The sequence below is a fragment of the Mixophyes fleayi genome, chromosome 3 (assembly GCF_038048845.1).
Source record: "Mixophyes fleayi isolate aMixFle1 chromosome 3, aMixFle1.hap1, whole genome shotgun sequence".
NCBI lineage: Eukaryota > Metazoa > Chordata > Amphibia > Anura > Limnodynastidae > Mixophyes > Mixophyes fleayi.
The window spans coordinates 66,158,057-66,174,366 of NC_134404.1; the positions used below are offsets into that span (position 1 = coordinate 66,158,057).

The 16,310-nt window shown below is 41.5% G+C and overlaps 1 protein-coding gene across 2 annotated transcripts in view; it reads right to left on the reverse strand.

Annotated features, from left to right (window-relative positions):
- RNF168 (ring finger protein 168) overlaps window positions 1–16,310 on the reverse strand; it is a 123,666-nt gene that overhangs the window by 14,467 nt on the left and 92,889 nt on the right. For both annotated transcript variants that reach the window (XM_075201606.1, XM_075201607.1), the window contains 4 exons: window positions 14,314–14,654; window positions 3,946–4,022; window positions 1,500–1,679; window positions 541–665 (listed from right to left, as the gene is read on the reverse strand). In XM_075201606.1, coding sequence (XP_075057707.1) covers window positions 541–665; window positions 1,500–1,679; window positions 3,946–4,022; window positions 14,314–14,626 — 695 coding nt within the window. In that variant the 5' untranslated portion in view covers window positions 14,627–14,654. The remainder of the gene's footprint in view (window positions 1–540; window positions 666–1,499; window positions 1,680–3,945; window positions 4,023–14,313; window positions 14,655–16,310) is intronic.

Consider the following 16,310-nt stretch of genomic DNA (forward strand, 5'->3'; position numbering starts at 1 on the left):
AAAAAACAGCCAGCTCAGGAAACACACTGAGATGTCTACTGTCTCTCTCTCAGCACTATGCTGAGAGTGTTTCACTTATCTGCTGCCAACCCTCCAGACAGTGTGTGCAGACAGCATGCTCTCTGTACAAGGAGGACAGACCCCAGCCACCACCGACTGTGTCTGGCTCCATGGAGGGTCAAATATACGGCAGAGGGAGCAGGCAGACAAGGAGGACCTACACGGCACACCCCTCCTCCTTGCTCTCTTCTTGGTGTCCAATAGAATAATACCTGACTGGCTCATGTGTCACACTGAAAACTCATCTATGTATGCTATTATTTTACACTTTCTCTTTGTCTACCTGTATACTGACAATACATTAGGCTTAATGTTTCCTCTTCTCCAGTGCTAGGAAGTTTCTGTGATAGGGTTAATAATAATTGTAACTTATAATCTGTTCTTTGAGTAACCTATACATCAATTTGTGATAACTGCTCTATTAAAAGAAAGTTTACACAAAAAGTGGTCTCAGAAGAATGAAAACCAGTTATTCCTCACCTTTCGATGTCTCCAGACAATTTTGCTTTTCCCTTCACATTTTTACACGACTTGGAGCTGATCTGCTTGTGAATTACAGGGGATCCCACAGAAGCCACATGATCAGAAGATGCCGTGGACTCATTCTAAAAATGAGAAAAACTACTACTCAATAAACCTATATATATGCATTGTAACGAAGGTACCAATTATTTAAAAGAGAGGGGTCAAAATTAAGACCACCCACAACTAACAACCAGTTAACATTACTTCAGATTACAAATCACTGTGATGTCTATTACTAGACTTCTATTTGAAGCTAAATTTCCCATTCATCTGCACCAGAACAAGTATTGGTAGAACTTCTGGATTCCACTCCCAAGCGGTATAGGTCACAATGTAAGAAACAACTGGTAATAGCAGAGTTGTATCCTGTGACATTACCGATTAGTGGGAATGGTCTATTTGAAAGCAAAAAAAATATATTATTCAAAAGCTACCAAATCAATGGCTGTCAACTTCTACTTTGACTTAAGGTAGGCCTTCACCCTTAAGCTAGAACATAATTTGAGATAAGGGCATCTAACCTTATTTAGGTAACTAGGTTATTATAATATCTGCAGATCAGAGATCACCAATGTTTACCATTCTGAAAGCAGAAGAGCCTAGAGGGCATTCACACGGGGGCATTTTTGGACCAAATAGATAGATGACAGATTCTGTCTTCACTTAACCAATACTTCATTTAACTATGCAGGATCTCTAGGCACGTGTGTCCTATTGAATTGCAGCAGGTTTAAATTGGTTTTATATTGAGCAATGGCTGAGGTCCCAGTGTAATAATACTAAGTTGGGAGAGACAGCACAGAGAACATTCACTAATATGAGTACATTTACGCTCTCAGCTTTTCTGGGCTCATTGCTTTGTCTAGTAGACTATGAGGTCAATAAAACCTCTTATAAAGGTGTCCTTAATTTACCAGATCATTGTTGAGTATCCGAGCCAGCTCCTCATCTCTCTTTAGTTGCTCTTCCAAATCCCTCTGTGTGCGTTCCAGAGATAATCGTTGTTCCTCCTCTTCCTCCGCCAAGAGCTTCTGAATGTACGCCTCACTTGCCTTTCTTTCTTCTTCTTCTCTGCTAAGTCGCTCAGACTCAATCTGAGGAGAACCAGAAGTTAGAGAGGACCGCCATGCAAGAAGAAAATATAAAATCAAGGTTCAGTATCTCATAAAAGAACAGATACTTCTCCTTGCAAAATAGCTTCTTACCAGTATCCTGTTGTACAGTGACTGTAAAAAATACATATTCCAAGATTCATTACTGCTATACGAGAAGCAGTATTTAATTTTGTATCTGTGGGGAAACAGTCTACTGAAAATGACACACTACTGTCTATTTACAAGTACAATTGCTAGAGTTGGCTTTTATGCCTTTGTATCTGAAAGAAAATTATTTTATATTACGTCAATATAAAAAATTCCCCCTTGGAGCAAGCTTCAACCAATTCCTTTAAGATGGAAACTTAATGAAGCAAGTATGAGCAATGGAGGTGTAAAGAGGGATGGTTAGGGTGAACCATTGCATACAGAAAAATTCAACAAAAAAGCAAGTAGGGGGAGGTGTTTGCGATTTAATTCATAGTATTAGCTTGGTGTGGCTCACAAAAACTTCAATTATGGATTAAAATCTTAGAGGGAGGGACTAAATTACATTATCTATAGGATTGTCTTTAAAGTCTTGTGCTTTACCCATAAGGTATTTATTGATGGACATATCCAGTGGTGTGGCTACAGATGAGTGCCCAATACCAATTTATGGCACGGGTTGTAATAGCTAAAACCTCTTATAACCTTAAAGAGATGTTCCATTAATATAATCAATAACCTTCAAAAACAAACCCCTCACATTCTTCGTGGTTCTGTGGTGACAGGAGAAGTTTGATTGAAGGGAAATAAGGACACAGGAAAATGTAATTTTATCGAATATCATACTTACAGGAGTCAGGTATGTAACTAAAGAGAAATGTATGACCTTTTGTGGGGAGGTAATATCTTGGTAGGACATTCTGGCAACAGGTTTGGCCAGTGTAAATAAACCCTGACTTGAAAGCTGTTTTTAAATGCAAATTAGTTTTTTAATGACTTTCACAAACTTTCTAGTTCGGATATCACAGTGGAAGGGGGGTTGTGGGCTCCTGTAGCAAGTTTAAAATACCCTGTAAATCTAAGTTTTGTTTACTTTTGGTAGTCAATTTCATACGAAGTAGTTTTCAACTGAATTTATGCTCTCCCAGCAGAGAGAAATCTGATCATTTGTGATTTTACCAGTTTTACATTTCTCCCTTTTATAAGAAACTATTGTGTCTTAACTTTGTATGTCAATTTTGTTAACTGTTTTTAATCTTAAGCATTGTGGATTTATTTTCCATATTAAATTACACTTAAGTTAATCTGTTTCTTATGAATTCATGTGTCAAACTTAGCTTGGCTTTAGAATTGTACATGAAACAGAGAGATCATTCGGTTTATGATAATTCTGATTAAAACAAGTTGTGACAGATTAGTTCAGATAAAGGGAGAACAAAGGCTTCCTGAGTAACAGTGTCAGCTCTTCAAATAAAACCTTGGTGGTGGCATAATGGGTAATGCAAAAGTCAGTGTCTGAATTAAAGGAAAGTGCCTCCAACAACTGTCACATAGACTTGCCAGTACACAGCCACTGAGTGGACTGCTGCAGACGTGCTCTGGGGAGTATAAATATCACACTACTTTTCAGCCAATCCACGAAAGGACTGTTGGAAACAGTTGAATAAAGGTGGGCAATGACCATCTCCTATACTGAAACAAGCTAGAGGAAAGACGACTTTGTATAAAGAGATACAATGAGGAAGAGAGTCCCCATTAGTGTAATTGATGTTTTGGTCTAATTATGGGTGGGCTGCAAGTCTTCTGGGTGCCCTTAGTCTTCACTTCCAGAATGGGCAGCAAGGAGGAGACTGGACAAACAAGCTAAGCGCATGACACGGCACATACCATGAATAAAAAAAAGACAACTACAAAAACAGACTAAACAGTCACTACCTCGATGGCAGGACAAACAAAACTAAAGGCTACTTCCTCTAGCAGCCGTGTCTAGAACTAAAAGGAGCAGTTAGACTAAAGCTTCACTTCTGCCGCCCAGAAGTGAAGGAACAGACACCCCAGTTATCAGCACTCACATAGGGCCATTCCAAGAATTTAAAATTAGATAAACATATGACTGTAGTCTGGTATATTTAGGCTGTTTCAGAGGCCAGTAATGATCATGGCATCAGTATTTGAGTATACGTTTAATACAGGCAAGAGTAAAAAGCACATAATGTTACAATGTATTCGTATTTCAGAGGAAATTAAATAAAAGCCATCTGTTCGAATGAGATCTTACCTTGCTAATTTCGGCTTCATATTCTTGTCGGATTTCACCTGGCTTGCATAAGAGTGGAGTAGGGTAGGAAGTAACACCTAATGTAAACAAAAGACAAACAAGTCAGCAATTCCAAACTCTCTAAAAATGGAATGTAAAATTAAATTAGTAATCAGGCATCCATGTTACAGTAATCTGTCCTACAACAGTTCGCTCTGGAGCTAAAGAATTGCTCTTCATGTGAAACATACTTAAACATAACTGGAAATAAATGTAGTGCTCAATCTCTGAATTTCCCTTCCCTCTATCACTTATAAAGATTGTAGAAAAGAGCACATATTAAATTGCTGAATATAATAAGCTCCAAAAAGCTGGCATTCTGTATGTAGCGCTGTGTAAAATATGCTTAGCAGTAAATCAACATGAAGTGCCCACAGTTTAAAGGATAAAAAAAAAAAAAAAAGTTTAAAGTTTTAACATGCATTTTAAACAATACTAATTTAATTTACCTTCCGGTCTCTCATAAAGGACACATCTGTCTTAATAGATCAGGATCAGATATAGAAAACAGCAAGTGTAACTTGACTATACAACTCAGAGACAGTAGTACAGGGCTCAACAAAATTTCTCCAAGCATTTGGAGCCATGGATAAAAATTAGGAGCCAGCAGTGGAAAAAAAAAATACCCACCTGTGCTGGCTGCTGTTAGGTGGTTCCCAGGGCGGGGCAGCAGCGAGAAGGACCAGAATACAATAGGCTAGCTAGCTCAAGCCTCCTGGGGAGCCATGCTAAACTCACTTTCACAAGATAAGACACTAAACAAGACTCCAGCAAGACAAAGTGCTCAGAGTACATTATGTGTGCACAGTCGATTCATTCTGATTCAGCACCAGACTGCCAGCCTCACCACTCAAGCAGCGACTTTCCCTACACAGACTTGCAATGCCTGCGGCCGGCACAGGAGATAAAGGGAAACCTGGGGCAGCAGGGTGTTTTCTGTCAAAACCCTGTAGTATTTATAGTGGGAAATGGGTCACCGTTTAATATTTAACCTTGACTATATCAGAGCTATTTAGCACTTCCAACCCTACAACAGTAAATATTACTCTATTAGCTATGATCCTACACACTAAAACCCCCAAATGTAGGATTCTTCCTGTCCCTTACCTTTATGAATGTGGACAGAATTGGTTCAGCATCTATAACCTAAGCAATATGTTACCAGCAATGAGTAGGAACTGTAGAAAGTTAACTTAATAGGTAAACTAAATATCTTTTGTGATAACATTTTCTCAATATAGAGTATGTCCAGCTGTTCACTAAATGCTGTATTGTTAAAACATGTCATCAACTGCATGATGTTAATGTACCTCAGGGAAAACCATGTAGCAGATCTACATTAATGACCAATTGGGACCGAAAGTGTACCTGATGATAAATGAACATCGGAAATAACTGAAAACGTTTGTACTATCACACACAGATATCGTGGGCCTATCGCTTAGTGTGGGAACTTGTAGATTGTAATCTGTGTAAAATGTTTTTTTAATATTATTCAAGTCAATAATGTATTTCTTAGCACATATGTACTAATACACCCGGTTTGTGTTTTCCTGAAGAATTAATGTAAACAAGGAACGGGAATCTTGTGATGAATCAAAATCTCTTCCTGTGATAGAAAACATAAAATTGTATACGGTATATCTCTTAAGCAGTAGAACCCTTCAGGTATAGAACAATTCCCCCCTCAAGGAGATATATATATATATATATATATACACACACACATACACACACACACACATACACACACAAGTTTATTTTCCATAACTGATTCTCTGCTGCTGTCTATAAGGGTCCAGGTGTTAACCCCAATAATAATTAAAAATGTTATGCAGTATTTTTTTATATTATTAGCGCTGTCTATTTTTTTCTTTGCTTTTTCTTTTTATCAAAAGGCAAATTAAATCACTACTATCAACTGGTTAAAAAAGATTATTTTAAGAAACACACTTAAAAATACATTGACATTCACAAGTCAAATTGTACCAGTATAAGGAAAGTAAATAGCTGGACAACCACTGCGCTACACACTTGAATCAATTGACCGCAGGTGTTTTTTTTTCCTCCACCAGTTTAAAAAAAAAAATACCCGCGCAGGTTTTGACCCGCTGGCGTGACCGTTTTTAGCTACTGCCATGTAAAAAATTGTGCAATTCAATTTTAAAACAGGTAAGCAACGCGTTAATCATTGGTGCATGCAAATTTTTTAGGGAGTGAAGGGGAGGGTTTAACGTGGCCATCTATAATAAAAAAAAAAAAAAATGCATTTGCATACATTTGTATTAGATTAAACAATATCTACACAGTACTTTTTTTTTTTTTACTATATTATATTTCTATTTTATTTTTACTATACAATCATCTATATACCATGACAAAACACATTAGTACATATAACAAATATATTAGTGATTAGTGTGTATTATTTTTATGAAATTTTCTTTTACATGCTTTTGTAAAAGAAAATCACCTTTTTCAAGTTATGCATTATTGATAAACATAATTTATCTTTTTTTTTACACTATTACATGATTTCAAATGGTTTTCTTAGGTTTTTACTTTTTTGCACAGCCATGGGAGATGCGAGATAAAACTGGAGATTTGACAGTTTACCGCGCCAAAAAACAATTAAATAGCTTTTAACGCTTTTTCCTCCCTCTACTTTCAATGGATCTTCTACTTGTCCGCGATAGGACCTTTTGTGTTAAAAAAAAAAAAAGTGTGTTAAATTCTTTTTATTGAATATCAGGTAAAGTTATCCCGCTCTAAAATGAGTGAAAACCGCGCTAAAATGACTTAATGCAATGTAAAAAAAAAAACCAAAAACTGTGGTCAATTGAATTCCCCCCAGTGTGTCTGACAGTCTTATAATATTCAATTTATTGGGGTAAGAAAAAACATTTCTATAGTGGTTTTGTCACATTATAGATTACAGTGTAAACACAGCTACTCTCCTGAGTACTAGATCTGTATACTCATGTGTGATACAGCAATCTCGCTTAGTGGAACCTCGTTCCATATTTCAAGTACATTTTTTTAGTAGGGTCAGAACAGTGTTCACCATACACTGCTTTACCCATGTAACATATCATGTATCTATGCATAACATAGGAAAAGAAAGAAAAATAAAATGGGACATTCATATTGCTTATAATGTATAGCGCTACACAAGTTACACATACACCCAAGCACAAACACATAAATATGCATATATGTATACACACACACACAAGTGTATACACATTTTTTATATCCTGAAGAGATACAATTATCATTGAAATCTAAACCTTCATTGAACCCTTCTGGGTACAAGCACTGTAATCTAAAAACCATTCCACTTCTTTTGTATCTGTCCCTTACCCCTCTGTAACCTCAACCTTTTCAATTCCCATCACTTGTAGACTTGGATCTTTATTGTGACTTAATGTATAATGTTTAGCGACACTGTGTCACCAGACCCCTCATTTAGTTATTATATGTTCATGGAATCTTTCTTTCAATGCCCTAGTAGTTCTTCTAACATACTGTACCTCTCAACAGTATTGTAAGGCATATATAATATAGCTTGATTCAAAATTAATACATTGTTTAATAAGAAAAGAAATCATTTGTAAAACAACCAATGATAGTTTTATTACATGGACATGTCACACAGACTGCTCTATTACATTTGTAACAACCAGTTGGTCTCTGTGGAATCCAAGCACCAACCAATTTCTGTATCTCTGCCTTATTTAACATACTCGGAGCGAAGGTGACAGTTCTTTTTGAACACAGCTATTGGTTTGTCCACAATAAGGTCTGCCAAGTTCTGATCCTGCTTCAGTATCTCATAAATTACCCCGTATAATAGTCTTAATATTTCCAGATTTATTATATTTGGAAATTAACTTGAAGTTTTCTTCCTTCTTTTGAGTTGAATCTTTCTTTTTGATACTCAGTAAAGTGTTCCCGTTCAGGCTTCTAGCATGTTGTCTGGCACTTTCTAAATGGCCGATTTCACCTTTATATTCGATATCCATGATCTACAATGGTCGCTCTCTAAATGCAGATAACTATTGGTGTCTACAGATTTTATAATAATTATTAGAAACTATTTTTCTCTTTCATCCAGTCTGGGGGACACTGCTTACCATGGGGTTGTGGAGGGGAGCACGGGAGTTGGCACCTAGCTAGTTAATCTTTAGCACTGCTGAGACCCCTCCCCTCTACAATCCCCCTGCCTCTTCCTCCCCAGTTTTTTCTAGGTGCCCAAAGGAGTTGGGCTTATAAGAAATAGCTAGTAATTTATTTCATTTATTTTTATATTACTTTACATTTTCTTTTAATTTTTTACAGTACAGTTAGTTAAGGGCAGAGCTGGGAGTGTGTTCTATATATATATATATATATATATAGAGAACACACTCACAGAAGCTGGCAGCGGTGACCGGACTCTGTCAGAGAGAGCAGACTGTTCTTAATGGCAGAGCATTAGCGGTCACAGTACAGAGTGACAAGCTGTCTCAAGGACCGCTGTCACTCTTGCAGGCTCCAACGATAACCGGCGCTGCCATTAGGCATAGAGCGCCACTTATTGTATTACCTCGCCGGCGTCCATGATTACATCAGCGGACCGCGGAGGTACCGGAAAGAAGGAGGAGAGTCGGGGGCCATACCAAGATCCCCCTTTAGGTGAATAGGAGGGGGCATCGGGGTATTAACGCTGCAGGAGACCTCTTCAAGAGGCCTCCATAACTCTGCCAAATACATTGATAAGTTCCTTTAAAAAAAAAAAAAAAAAAAAAAGAAGGAGAGAAAGCTGCAGAGGGGGAACTATCACTAGAGCTCCCCTGCTTTTCAGCACAGATGGTACAGTCCGGTCCTCTGGCGCCAAACAGAAGCCCGGGAAGGAACTTATCTCCAAGGGAGCAGGCACCAGGACACTGCTGTTGGACTTCTCCCCTGAGTGGCCCTTTTGGCTAAGTACCAAAACCTTTCTTTAACCATTTACAGACTGTTAATGTGGTTACAGGAGGGTGGCTAGTAGGATTGTAAAAATCTTCTTACTTGCACATATACCTTTTAATCTGTTACACACATACAAGTACAGCTTTTATTACACATTAGTCTGTTACTTGTTGTCTACTCTGTCTCTCACAAAATATCTCTTATCTAAGTGTGTTTGGTGTGCTTTTCTTTTTTAAAATGTCAGAAAAGGGAAAAGGCCCTATGGCAAAATATTTTACATGTTCCAAATGTAAAGTTAAATTACCAAATGGGCAGAAAGACCCGTTGGCGCTCTGCTCAGTCTGTGAATGAGAGGTCCCCTCTGCGCATAACCCAGCTCCTTCCAGCCCCACTGACGGAGGAACCGGCCTGGGTAGCTTCCCTGACACAGTCGGTTTCCTCTTTAGCACAGATGATCTCCCAATCTACTCAATTGTCGTCTAGTGTGGCAGCCTCTGTGACTAATAATGCTATTACACCTGTGGGGCTCCCTGCTGCCACGGTTTCTACTGAAACGGCTATAGCAGGACCTTCCTCTTTGCTTACGGACCAGCCACCTGTACCCACAGAACCTGCATGGTCCTCAGCATTTATAAGGGGTTTGGACAAACTTAACCAGTTACTTGAATCCCCAAACCTGCCCCCAGCTAAAAAAAAGCGGCTTAGATCCGCTAATCCTTTTATGGTCCTTTCTGATTCAGAGGGATTTTCAGAAGAGGAAAGAGAATCAAATTTGGATTCTGACCAGGTTCAATCCTTGGATCAGGAAGGAATTACTAAATATCAGTTTATTGGTGATTTGGTTTTAGCGGTGAGGCAAGCGTTGGGACCTCCCAGAAATGGAGGATCCTAGTCCTAAAGACAGAAGTCTCTTTAAGAAGGCCAAAAGGAAGGTTATTCGTTTTCCCCTTCTGTAGAACTTAAGGATATTGCTGAGGGAGCCTGGAAACAGCCTGATAAAAAGTTCTCTATTCCAAAGAGGTTCTCTTCCCTGTATCCGTTACAGGAGGAGGACGCGGCTCGCTTGGAGGAAATTCCGAAAGTAGATACTCCAGTAGCCCGGTTGGCCCGACACACTCTCCTTCCAGCCCTGGGCTCAGCAACTCTGCAAGATACCACTGACAGCAGAGTGGAATCCCAGTTAAAATCCATATTTGTAGCAGCGGGTTCTTCCTTTAGACCCACTTTTGCTTCAGCTTGGGTTGCTAAAGCCATGGAAGCATGGGCAGAGCAACTGGCACAGACCTTACAGGACCCAGAATTGATTACCCTAGCGTTACATTTAAAAGGAGGCGTCAGGGTATATTTATGAGGCAGCTCAGAGCACAGCTTCTGTGTCCTCCTCTATTCAGGCTGCGTCTGTTTCAGCAAGAAGAACGATATGGCTGAAATCCTGGGAAGGGGATTCTGAGTCAAAGAAATCTATGGAATCCATTCCTTTTTCTGCAGCAGGTCTGTTTGGCCCGGAATTAGACAATATGATTTCCCAGGCAACGGGGAGCAAGAGCACCTCTTTGCCGGTTTTCTCCGGTAGAGGCAGGGCCCCACGGTTTAGCTCCTTACGTCAGTCCTTTCGGGGAACATCCTTGCCCAGGGGACAGTTGTTTAAGGGTAGACAACCAAATTCTCGAGGCTCGTCTGTCAGAGGCAGGTCCTCGTTTGCAGCTAGGCGCCAGGCCTCCAAGACTCAGGAGAAGCCTGCGTCCTGACTGCCACTCTATTCTCCAAGAGGTGGCGCTGGTGGGGGGATGTCTGTCTCTTTTTCAGGAACAGTGGGCAGCGTCATCCCAGGACCCTTGGATTCGGGGCATTATTTCAAGAGGGTACATGATAGATCTGATGGGGCCGATACCACAGCGTTTCTTTGTAACCTCGCTACCCCGAGATCCCCAAAGAAGACAGGCAATGCAGGCCTGTGTCGCCTCTCTTCTTTCGCAAAAGGTTATTTGCAGGATCCCAGACAACCAGAAAAGAAAAGTTTGTTATTAAAATCTTTTTCTGGTCAAGAAGCCGGACGGGTCATTTCGACCCATTTTAAATCTAAAGAGCCTAAATGTGCACTTACGAGAGGACAAATTTCGAATGGAGTCCCTGAGGTCGGTGATAAACAGCCTAGAGAAGGATCGGTTTATGGCATCCATAGACATAAAAGATGCATACCTCCACATTCCCATTTGGAGCAATCATCAGTCCCTTCTGAGGTTCACAGTGGGGAACTCCCACTATCAGTTCCGGGCTCTTCCTTTCGGCCTCTCCACAGCTCCAAGGGTCTTCACGAAGATCATGTCGGTGATGGCAGCGTGTCTTCACCTACAGGGAGTTCAGGTTGTCCCTTATTTAGACGATCTACTCATCAAATCCTCCTCAGAGATTTGCTTACGTCAGCACTTATCACTCACCATAGCGGTCCTCGAGAGCCATGGGTGGCTGATAAACTTAAAGAAATCCCAGTTGGTTCCGTGTCAGCGCATGGTCTTCCTGGGGCTCATCATGGATACCAGTCGGCAGAAGGTGTTCCTGCCTACAGAGAAGATCAGTTCAATCCGGGCTATAACAACTCAGGTCTTGTCCTCTCCCAATCCCTCAATTCATTTGTGCATGAGGCTGCTTGGGAAGATGGTGGCCTCCTTCGAAACGATCCCCTTCGGTCGGGCTCATTCTCGATGCTTCCAGTGGGATCTGTTACAGAAATGGTCAGGATCCCACCTACGCTTGGATTTCAGAGGATATTGCCGTCTCCGGGGTTGAGAGAATCGCTCCAGTGGTGGCTGAATCAGGATCACATGTCGATGGGCAGGTCTTTCGCTCCATGGTCATGGATCATAGCCACAACGGACGCCAGCCTGAGAGGTTGGGGGGCGGTAATCCTGCACCTCCGGCTCCAGGGACTTTGGTCGGTTCAGGAATCAGCCTTATCAATAAATGTTTTGGAGTTGAAGGCAATTCTTTTAGCTCTTCGGGGGACACAGACCCTCCTTGGGGGCCACCCTGTCAGAGTTCAGTCCGACAATGCCACAGCCGTGGCATATGTCAAGAGGCAGGGAGGAACCAGGAGTGCAGCCGCAATGAAAATTGTAGCTCAGATTTTTGCTTGGGCAGAACAGTATGTTTCAGTAATCTCGGCAGTGTTCATTCCAGGAATAAAGAATTGGGAGGCCGACTACCCAAGTCTAAATCAAATGATGCCGGGGGAGTGGTCACTCCATCCGGAAGTATGTCAGTCTCTAGTTCAGAGATGGGGTCTTCCGGATATAGATCTTATGGCCTTCAGACACAACAAGAAAGTTCACAGATTTTGCGCAAGGGCAAAAGACCCCTTAGCGGTAGCAGTGGACGTAATGACGATGTCATGGGAATTCAGGTTGGGATACCTGTTTCCTCCGATTCCTATGCTTCCTCGCATGCTCAGACGAGTAAGACAAGGCGGTCTGCCCGTAATTCTAATAGCTCCCTTATGGCCGCGTCGAGTCTGGTATGCGGACATAATCTTAATGACGGAAGGACAGGGATTTCTTCTTCCGTCTCGAGACGACCTTCTTCATGATCCCTTTCGTCACCAGAATTTACCTCAGCTCAGTTTAACGGCATGGCTGTTGAAGCCAGCCTCTGGAGGACTGGGGGTTTTTCCTCCAGTGTAGTGAACACTATGATGCGAGCTCGAAAGCCAGTTTCAGCTCGCATCTATCACCGGATTTGGCGAGCCTATATCAGATGGTGCGAAAATAGGACATGTCACACGTCTTCCTTTCGTCTCCCTCGCTTATTGGCTTTTCTGGATGGGCTGGAAGCAGGGCTTTGTTTAGGTTCCCTAAAAGTTCAGGTATCGTCACTTTCAGTCTTTTTTCACCTGAAATTAGCGGATTTGCCAGATATCAAGACTTTTCTTCAGGGAGTCTTACATATTCAACCTCCCTATGTTCCGCCTACAGCACCATGGGATCTTAACCTGGTACTAGACATGCTTAAAGGGCCTCCTTTTGAGCCTTTACCTGAGGCAGATTTTAGCTGTTTGACCTGGAAGGTTGTTTTTCTTTTGGCGATTGCATCGGCACGTAGGGTGTCGGAATTGGGAGCTCTGTCTTGCCGGGAACCATATCTGGTTTTTCACGAGGACAGAGCGGTTCTGAGAACACTCCCCTCTTTTGTTCCAAAAGTAGTGTCCTCCATCCATTTGAACTAGGAAATTGTAGTTCCGTTTTTTTCATCTACTTCTCATTCTGATTTGCAAAAGTTAGATGTGGTTAGGACTTTCCGTATTTATGTCAAAGGAACATCTCAAATTAGACGAACCGATTCTGTTTGTTCTCTATGATTCTAACAAAAAAGGCTCGCCAGCCTCTAAACAGTCCATTGCGAGATGGATTACGGCAACTATTAAGCTGGCTTACATAAAGGCTAACCTTCCTGTGCCAGGGAGACTTACGGCCCATTCCACCAGATCGGTAGGGGCGTCATGGGCAGCAAGAAATGGGGCTTCTGCTGACCAGCTTTGCAGGGCAGCCATCTGGTCTTCTGTCCACACATTTACCAAATTCTATCAATTTAATGTATTCCCATCCGCGGATGCAAATTTCGCTCGTAGTGCTCTACAAGCGTGGGTTTCAGAGCAGTCCCACCCTTAGGGGCCTGCTTTAGAATGTCCCCATGGTAAGCAGTGTCCCCCAGACTGGATTAAAGAGAAAAGAGGATTTATGTACTTATGTTAAATCCGTTTCTCTGATTCCGTCTGGGGGACACTGGGATCCCTCCCTTCTGCCTTTCCTCTGTATGCTCTTGGTTGATTGACCTTTCTCCTTGGGGCTTTTTTGAATTAACTGAGGAGGAAGAGGCGGGGGGATTGTAGAGGGGAGGGGTCTGTCAGCAGTGCTAAACATTAACTAGCTAGGTGCCAACTCCCGTGCTCCCCTCCACAACCCATGGTGAGCAGTGTCCCCCAGACGGAATCAGAGAAACGGATTTAACGTAAGTATATAAATCCTCTTTTTTCTCCTTGTGTGGATAGGGCGACATCCAAGAAACTCGCATTCATTAAATCAAAATGGTGTGTAAACTTTCAATTATAATCTTTAGTTTTTAAATGTGCAATAAATTCAGAATGAAAAGTAGAAACCCCAAATAAAAACATCTATAAAATGGTCATAGAACACGAGGTACACCCCAAATAGACCGTTCCATAGGTAATTTATGACATATATTCTATGACACATCCAATGCAAATGTCATGCTTCTTACCTATTCAATGCTACAGTGACAGAAAAAAAAACAAATAAAAAAAAAAGCAATAGGGTTTTTTTATGTTCAATAAATTAAAATAAAAAATTAAACATTTAGTCTCACCATCTTCAAACTCATCTTCCTCAGCGTCCTGTCCATTGGCACGGCGTCTGCAGTCCTCTGGGTACTGACGTTGGATAATTTTCCACAGTGCCTTGTTAATCAGAGTTCCTGAGCGAGCATTGTGACGTGCCCAGTTGGAAACACGTTGCCTGCAAAAGGGGCAACACAAGCTAGCTTTTTCCACAGTATTCTTGAAGCATGGGTGGCACAAGGTATGATTGCATGGCAGCGTTACTGGCTCCAGAAGAATCTCCCGACATATAGCACACAGGCATTCTGATCGTGGCAAAGACGCTTTTCCTTTTCTTGGCATACTGAACTTAAGGATCTCCAATCATCATCTGCAGACCAAAGATGGCATGGATCAGCGACTATCACATCTATAATCAGGAACTAAACAGTACTTAATTCAGCGTTGTTCAGTCTAATTTCCACTGTTTTAGATTATGCTGAGAATGGATATCACATGATTCTCATTTACTTCAAGAAATTACAACATACATGTTTGAGTTTATGAATACTCCTGTATAAAAGTTAAACATTAAGGGCCTGATTCATTAAGGAAAGGAAAGCAATAAAAAAAAAAAAAAGAGTAACTTTGGCAAAACCATGTTGCATTGGAAGGGAGCATCATCGTTTTGGCAAGTTGGTTTTTTTTCTCCTGGCCACGGCACCCCTGTGACAGCGCCGCGGCACCCCTAGGAGCTGCAGCGCACACTTTGGGAAGCGCTTAGACCAACGGTTCCCAAAGTGTGTGCCGCGGCGCTGTCACAGGAGTGCCGCGGGCCAGCCTGGGAAAAAACAACGAAACAAAAACTTACAAATCTGCCAGGACCCAGCATCTTCCTCTCTCACGCAGCGTGAGAGGAGAGAATGCTGGGGCCCGGCGCCTCGCGGATTTGTAAATTGACAAGCTGCATGAGAAAGGAGGATGCTGGGTCCCGGCGCCCGGCGGATTTGTAAGTTTTTGTTTTGTTGTTTTTTTCCCTGGCTGGCCCACGGCACCCCTGTGGCAGAGAGCAGAGGAGGGGGGCAGAGTGCCTGGATGCAGAGCGGGCAGAGTGCCTGGATGCAGAGCGGGCAGAGTGCCTGGATGCAGAGCGGGCAGAGTGCCTGGATGCAGAGGGGCATTTTTGCATACAACTAAATAAGTATTTCTGTCCTGACCTAAATACTTATTACATTTTTTTAACCCAACTATTTCTAAAACAGGACTGCTCAGTATTTATATTGGAGGGGTGCCTTGAAAAAATTATGGAGACTCTAAGGGTGCCACAAACTGCAAAAGTTTGGGAACCACTGGCTTAGACATTAACGATAAAACATTAAAAGATAAAAAGCTTTGTTTTCCCCCACAAAATACATTAGTATGTTATGAATTTATACTGTACATAAAATATATTTTTTTTTATAGATTATAGATTGATTGCAAACACGTTACAGCATGCATACTCAGCCGTCATGACTAATAAGCAGCACTTAACACTAGACCTGTAGCTGGGGCAAGAGATTCAGCTGAAAAACAAGTACCTGAGAGATGCAATATCTTCAGATGATGGTTATGCCAGATGAATAGCACAGATCTGAGGATATTTTTTTATTTTTATTATTTTTTTTTAAATCAGTCATTAAAGATGTTGCATCGGGAGAAATTTTCTGTAGTGTGTACCCAACCTAACACTACAGAAAATATCAGGGAGCCCATGGTGGGGGAGGGGGTTTATAATGCACAGATCTCCCCCATCCAGTATCTGAGAAAATATGTGGATCCTCACTTCAAACAGCATAGTCCCCTCTTTTACATGATATGGCTGATGATCACCAAACAATAACACCCTATGCTACTAAGAAGTGCAGAGATATGGGAGGAGGTTATAATCCACTCTCCCCTATCCTAGCTTCAAAAATCTCTAGAGTACTCTCATTTGATGCGGTAGGCTGTATAATGTTCAAAACGTTATGCCCTGGTGGGCCGCCCATATTATCCCAACATGATT